Source organism: Nematolebias whitei, chromosome 8 (assembly GCF_014905685.2).
Source record: "Nematolebias whitei isolate Nwh7 chromosome 8, NemWhi1, whole genome shotgun sequence".
Taxonomy (NCBI): domain Eukaryota; kingdom Metazoa; phylum Chordata; class Actinopteri; order Cyprinodontiformes; family Rivulidae; genus Nematolebias; species Nematolebias whitei.
Window position 1 is genome coordinate 28700644 of NC_056505.1, and position 7853 is coordinate 28708496.

Below are 7853 nucleotides of genomic sequence, written 5' to 3' on the forward strand. Positions count from 1 at the left end.
GTTCGTTTTGTATATATATATATATATATATATATACAAAACGAACAGGACAACAGTGACATTATCCAGACTGCACATCCCAGGTCAACCTGTCAGGGACCAAAAGCTTGTGAGAAAATATGATTGCAGGAACAAGACTGTGTCACCGAGCCAACACCACCCCCATAGTAAAACACGGTGAAGACAGCATCATGATGTGGGGTTTCAGTAAATGTCCATGGAATTGGAAATACAGAACAGTAGTGCTTAATACCTAATAAGTCAAGGTGTGGCCTGCTGATACTCTCCTTCTCAAGAAGACTGAAGGCAGTAGTTAAATCAGATGTTTTAAAGTATTTAAGGGTGTTGTGCATCCAGCTTATTGCATTGTTTGATTTTTCATATTTTGTCCTTCAACAAATTTTATGTTTCAGTTGAAATCTACAGGATCTATGTCACGTTAAAGTTAGTCTAATTTTTCTTAAATCACAAAAACCTGGCATTTTAACAGGAGGTTCAGGATGTTGAACATGGAGCTGCCAGGAGAAAAGGACCAGGACTTTATGGGAATTAGAGACAAAGAAATAAAAAACAAAACATCATGTTGATGTTTGCAGTCTGTCCTCCTTTCACCACCCGATGTTATCTGCAGATCCTATTTGGCTATTCCTGCTAACTCATGGGTGGATGACTTCATTGACTGGTTAAACCCTGGCTCCAAATGCTGTCGCCTGTACACCCTTGGTCCAAACACCGGAGAATTCTGCCCAGCGAACATATGTGAGCAACATTCTTAGCCGTAGTGTGTTATTGCACACACCAAGAGTCACGTTCATTTCACTAACATTATTTTCTCGTCACATTAGCTGCTATTCTCTGTGGACGCAAGTGTATGAAGGCTCCTGCAGATGGTGTCCTCAGGCCCAACGTGGACGAATTCTACCGCTTCCTCCCCGACTTCCTGGGTAACAGGCCTGACCTGCAGTGCTCCAAAGGGTGTGTAATGTAGCCACACACACATACAGACAGAAACATCACAATCAATCAACAGTCTCACTCCTTGCTGTCTTGTTACAGTGGTCTGGGAGCCTATGACACGTCTGTGGTGAGGAATGAAAGAGGAGAAATAATAGGCGAGTTGTCTTTGTTATGTTAAAGGTGTTACAGTTATTAATGTGGGACAGGTGCTAGTGACTCATTCCTCCTGTTGTAGCTTCTCGGTTTATGGCGTACCACACACCTCTGACCAACTCCCAGGAGTTCACCGCCGCTCTGCTAAGAGCCAGAGAGCTGGCCGCCAACATCACCGAAAGCATGAGGAAAGTTCCAGGAACCTCGCCTGACTTCGAAGTCTTCCCTTACACGTATGCACTTTAGTTCACCTTCTCCGGCTTCTAAAACTCTGCAAAACGCTCTGCTGTCCTAAAAACATTCACGTGAAATTAACCATGAAGCTTAAGCTGCTTTTGATTGTTGTTTTTTTTCTTCCTCCAGGATCACTAATGTGTTTTATGAGCAGTACCTGACCATCGTGCCAGAGGGACTCTTCAACATCTCTCTGTGTCTGCTGCCGACCTTCGTGGTCTGCTGCCTGCTGCTGGGCTTGGATCTGCGCTCCGGCCTGCTCAACTTGCTCACCATCATCATGATCACCGTGGACACTGTTGGCGTCATGACATTATGGAGCATCGACTACAACGCAGTGGCCCTGATCAATCTGGTCACGGTAGGAAAATGTCTCTAATGTGGATTTCAGGGGTACTGAAATATAACAATACCAAAGTACTAGTGTTTGGATTGGCACCCTGGAAAACGGCACAAAATGTTGGTGATGTTTCCTCCACTTAGGGGTCATAAAAAATACAAAGCTCAAAAATATTTCTAACAAAACATCATGAAAACTGATCGACGGCCTGTAGAGCTGAGTAATTACAGCCCAGTCTGCTTTACTGGGAGCATTTCGCCCACTGCTTTTCATGCCAGACTAAAATCATTTTATGTTGTAAAATGATGTAGTTGTGCTTTGGCATATTGTGAGACGTTACAGTTAGCTCATGTGTCATGAATCACACGCAGCTACTACCTGACCAGATTTTAGCACAGTGTCTGTAAAACTTATCAAGTCTTTTCATTTTTCATTTACCCTTTATTTATACAGATAGTCTCACTGAGACACGAGAACTCATTTTCCAGAGAGACCTGTTTAGAGAGCAGGTGGTGGGGGTTAACGACCTTGCTCAAGGGCCCAGAGAGGGGCAAATGAGGGTGGAGGCAGGTGTGGGTGTTTCACCTTTTCCACCCACATTTTGATGTTGACGGTACCGGGAGTTGAACCTGCAACTTTCTGATCACAAGCCCATCTTCTCTAACCTCTGCGCCACCACTCCCCAAAAGTTATGGCCATTTTTGTGTTTTCTAAAGTCAGTTGGCTATGGCGGCCATCTTGAATAAGGTTGCTGCCTAAAGTTAATCAGTTGTAGAAGTAAATCCAATCATTTTTACCTAAAAGTTTCACTATATTTCGTTCAGTGGTCTGTGAATTTTTTTGCTAACAGACAGAATTGACTCTAAATAATAAGTGGCAACATTTTAAACAAAGATCTCACTGACTGGCTACTAATACAACAAGTTCAAGTCAACTATATTGTCCTTTCCTATACATGTGGTACATGAGGTGGAACAAAATTATGTACACAGGGTCCCAGTTACACCCAAAAATAGCAAAATATAAAGTATAAAAGAAACAGTAAATAAAGATCTAAGATATATACGCTAAACAAACACCAAACGGTACGCTAAAAGATCTAAGATATACGCTATAATGTAAAACAATACAGCATAACAGCAGCACGAACATGAGTCTGTGGTGAGTAGATGGGTATGAATGAACACAACAGCATAAGATAATCAGCAGCACGAGATCAGCAGCATGGATAATCAGCAGCACAGATAAGTCACATCACCAATTAAAGTGGCATTACAGTGATTTTTCTTTTTTCTTACAGTGATTAACCTGGTCAGGGTAGAAGCTGTTCTAAGAAGTTTTTCTAGAAGTTTTAGCTCAGTATCTCTAAAACGGACCGAGTTGCAGCTAATTTTGTGTTTTTATGATCAGCTAGTGCTGTGGCAGACATCTTGAGTCGAGTTGACTCTGAACACTTTTTTAATTTTAAATGATATTATTATTTACTGGAAGATTCATTTGAATTTGTCCAGTGGTTCTTAAAATATTTTGCTAACAGACACAGGCGAAAACACAATTGCTCACTTTCAGTTTTGTATAAAGCACAGCTGAGGGCAAAACAACTGAACCCCCAGACATTTATCCTGTATAGTGATCACTTTCACTTGTTATTAATTTAATTGACACATTGCATGTTTGTTTGACTTGTGCTGTTTGCAGGCGGTGGGCATCTCTGTGGAGTTTGTGTCCCACATGACGAGGTCCTTTGCGCTCAGCATCAAGACCACCCACGTGGAAAGAGCCAAGGAGGCTACAGCCAACATGGGCAGTGCAGTAAGTGAGCTACAAACTTCAGCAACTCATCAGTTCTAACTTTTCAGACTGAATTCAGAGAAACAAACATGGCGTTGCAGTCTTTATATGCACATAAAGTAACAGTTCAATGAGCCTCTCTTGTTCCTTGAAGGTGTTTGCTGGTGTTGCGATGACCAACCTGCCCGGCATCCTCGTCCTGGCATTTGCCAAAGCTCAGCTCATCCAGATTTTCTTCTTCCGGTTAAATCTCGTCATCACACTTTTGGGGATGGCTCATGGACTCATATTCCTCCCTGTGCTGCTCAGTTATTTTGGTATGCACACTGGTTTTTTATTTTATTTTGACATTACAACAGTAAATTGGGACTACAGTAAATGACGCTGGTTCTTTTCATCAGGTCCTGGCGTAAACAAAGCAATCCTGCTTCAGGCCCAGCAGACCAAACCGAACCTGGAGATGACGATCAAAATGAGAGAAATGTACGACAACGTTACCTACGAAGAGTCACCTGAAATAAAGCAGGAGCCAGACTCACAGGTCAACAGTGATGCCAGCAAACCCTCACAAACCATAGAAAAGCAGGAAAGAATTGATAATTTCTGAGCGTAAACCACAGAGACTGTTTTCTAGCTCCACTGAGTAAAACACTCGTTACGTAGAGCAAGAATGGACACAAACAAGGACACCGAGCAGACGTGGACGTGTGTTTTTGGCTTCAAATGGAAATCATTAACCTAAGTACCTCAATCAAAAATGGACTTGTGGGATAAATGATAACACGGAACAGTTGTGCAATGTTTCTGGGAATAATGCAACAACGGGCTACTGCAATGACAGTCGACAACCAGCTGGATCTAGACTTTTCCATTTTGTACCTATTTTATATGCGTGCTGAATGTAATTATTTTGTGTGAGTGTAAAAAATATTATTTGGGCATTGTTTAGAGAGATTTAAATCAGGGGTTCCCAACCCTGGTCCTTGAGGAACACCATCCTGCATCTTTTAGTTGTTTCTCTTCTCCGACACACCTGATTTTAATGAATGTGTGATTAACAGGCTTCTGCAGGACATGAGGAAGTAATTAAATCACTGAATCAGGTGTGCTGGAGAAGAGAAACAACTAAAACATGCAGGATGGTGTTCCTCAAGGACCAGGGTTGGGAACCCCCGATTTAAAGGAACACACACTCCAGCATTGACTAGTTTTTTTTTTCTAATGTGCTATGATGTTATAGCTAGAACATGTTAAATCATCAAAGAATGTTTAAAACGTTTGCTAAGCAGACTAAATGTTTATATTAGAACTGTTTTGCCGTGAGATTTTATTTTCATGACAGGTAATTAGACGTTACAAATGTAATGCAAAAATGTGTTAGGTTTTAACGTGTTTTTAATTTATTTGTTTCAAACAACACTTTTTTAAATGTATTTGCTGACTCCAAATCTGTATTTCCTTCCTCAGCAGTCACAGCACATTAGTACCTTTAGATAAATATACTGAAGGCGGTGCTATTTTATTCAAGGTAGTTTGTATTTGTTTTAATCTAAAAAGCTAAAAATGCCACTTCTTGTATATGTACTGAGTTATTAAAAATAGTTAAGTGAAATAAAGAGGGTCTGAGGCAACTCACCCCCCCACCCCAGAACTGACTGTGTATGGAAATTTACAATAGTGTGAATGTTTATGAAGCATTCACACTATTGTGATCCATTTTTCTTCTATACATTTTTCAGCATCTTTCTTGTTCCACAATTTTTGTGCTATTTCAACAAATCAAGTATCAAAATATTCAGCTCTTTCAAAAATGTAGCTATTTTGTGCAACTTTAGCTTTTTGAAATATTTAGCCTTTTCATGCAATTTTTTTTCCTCATAGAAAATAAATTGAGCTCATTTTTACGATCCTTCAAATCTTTAGATGTTTACAACCTTTTACTGCTCCTTTCACATTTTGTTCTGCTTCAGGTTCTTTCAGTTTCCTTGTGCAAATTTAAACTTTTTTCAGCAGCTAATTTCAGCTGTTTTGTGCTCCTTTTTGATTAGTTCTGCTAACTATAACATTTTTGTGCTTCTTATAACTTCTTTCTGCTAATTTCAGCTAGTTATGGTCCTATCAGTTCATTTATGTGTTTCAGCTTTTTCTGCTATTTCAGCAACTATTTAGCTGTTTTTATGCTAAATTTAGCTTTTTCAGCTAATTCCACATTTTTCGCAGTAATTTCAACTTTTACAGCCTAATTCAGCAAAAAAATGCACTTTCTTCTGGTAATTTAATTAGGTTCTTTCTGCTTTTTTAGCTGCTTTTCAGCTGTTTTTTTTTTTCAGCTGTGGTAATTTCAGCTTTTCGTTCCACTTTTTTGTGCTCGCTTCCTTCAGCAAACATGTTCTTTCTGCTTTATGCTAATTTAAGCTTGTTCTACCTTTTCAGCTAACTTTTATTTTAAGCATTTTAAAGCTATAATTTCATTTGTTTTCAGATCAATTCAAAATTTCTGTGGTAATTTCTGCTGTTTTCAGCCTAATTACAGTAACTTCTTTCTGATAATTTCAGCTTGTTACGCTTGTTTCAGCTTTAATTTCTGCTTTTCAGCTACTGTTTTTTTGTGTGTGCATTGTGCAAATTTTATTTTTTTGCACCTAATTCCACTTGAAGCTCATTTCCGCTCTTTCCACTTACACCTGGTAGTTTAAGCTTCATTCTGTCTTTCAGCTACTATTCAGCCATTTATTTTTTGCTAATTTCAGCTTTAGCTAATTTCCTAATGTTTGTGCTAATTGCTGCTTATTTAAACTTTCAGCAAATATGTGTTCATTCTGCGTTCTTCAGGATTTGATCCAGCGACTTTCTCGTTAAGAGGCAACAGCTCTACAAACTGAGCCACTATGCCACACACTTAAATATATTGGAACAAAAATATGAAGGTTTACCTGCATTCCTTGTTCAATTCCAGTCCAGAAAAACACTCCTCTCAAAAACTACTAACATTCACTAGTCAAATCTTTCATCAGTGAACTCGTTCTAATTGCTGCATCGCTGTTAGAAAGATTTCTTGAATTTGGTCAAAGCCTCAGGTGCTACAGGCTGTGTCAGGGCTTCTCCATCCATGGTAGTTCATGAATTTGGAACAAAGGTAATGAAATGTGAAATATGCTGCCCCAACACATTTATAAGCTCTGCAGTTCTCTGAAGCTCAAAATTAAAAAGTTACAGCTTATAAAGTGTAATAAAGGTCGTCGTCAATCCCAAAACAGATTCAGCATCATGAGTTTTCGTCAGTCCTGCAGGATCGTCATACAGACACGTCTGATCATACTGGTGCCAGGTCAGACTGCCCTACTGATACCAGTCTGCAACGCTGATGAAGACCTGTGAGACCAACCAGCTGATAAGTGATCAGGACTGAACGAAGCTCGAACTGTTACATTTTCTGATACTGGACTTTAACAACAGGAATCATCTCAATCCCGGGAATTTTTTGCTCAATTCTAACCAAAAAAAATAACCAAGCTGTTTCTTTGTTGTTGCTGTTTTGTTTTTTTTTTTTTTTTTTTTGGGGGGGGGGGTGTCTTGTTTTCCGTTTAGATTTTTCAAAAAACAAGAAATATTTCAGGTGTTTCAAATTTTGTTTCTATTTCATCCCTCCTGACCGCCAGAGGGCGGTGCTGAAAGCACTGAATGTTCCCTTCGCGCATGCGCTGATTCGAGTAATAATACCAACGGAGTCACAGGTGTGACACGGATGACCAATCAGAGGCTATATAGCCCGACGTCATCCGCTGCTCTGCTCCTATTTTCTTCTCGCGCGCGGTTCAATTCAGGGCTTCAGCCCTTTGGACCTTTTCTGAACTTTTTACCGTCGTCGGAAGCCCGACTGCCCGTTTGCGGGAGTAGCGTGTTCGCCCTCCTAGGGCTGCGACGGTTTAACCCTGTTCAAAGGTATTTCTGCTGTTTCGTTGGGAACTACGGCGGTTTCCGCCTCTCTCAAATTACAGCGTCTGACTACTATGTGTGTGATTCAACACCGGTGAGTAGTTTTCCTTATATTTCGCCGTTGGTTAGCGGTAGCGTTCGCTCCGCTCACGCTTGTTAGGAGACCTCCAACCGCGTGGTCGGCTGGACTGTGCTCCGACGTTGTTTATGACTACTATGTGTGTGATTTAACACAGGTGAGTAGTGGTTCTTTGCTTATATTTTGCTATTGGTTAGCGGTAGCGTTCGCTCCGCTCTTGTTTACTGGAGGCCTCCAACCGCGTGGTCGGTTGGACCGTGCTCCGAAGTTTGTTTATTACGTAGCCAGCTGAGTTCCTGGCCTTGTTTTATTTGGTGAAGGCGAGTGTTCTCACCCCCTCTCCCAATTGTCCTCTTTTACCAG

The 7853-nt window shown here is 40.5% G+C and overlaps 1 protein-coding gene across 1 annotated transcript in view; it reads left to right on the forward strand.

Moving 5' to 3' along the window:
* Window positions 1-4172, forward strand: part of npc1l1 (NPC1-like 1) — a 16664-nt gene extending 12492 nt beyond the window's left edge. The window contains exons 14-21 of the mRNA XM_037680687.1: window positions 632-759; window positions 846-975; window positions 1057-1112; window positions 1193-1343; window positions 1474-1705; window positions 3383-3496; window positions 3630-3792; window positions 3877-4172. Coding sequence (XP_037536615.1) covers window positions 632-759; window positions 846-975; window positions 1057-1112; window positions 1193-1343; window positions 1474-1705; window positions 3383-3496; window positions 3630-3792; window positions 3877-4082 — 1180 coding nt within the window. The 3' untranslated portion in view covers window positions 4083-4172. The remainder of the gene's footprint in view (window positions 1-631; window positions 760-845; window positions 976-1056; window positions 1113-1192; window positions 1344-1473; window positions 1706-3382; window positions 3497-3629; window positions 3793-3876) is intronic.
* Window positions 4173-7853: the final 3681 nt, after the last annotated feature.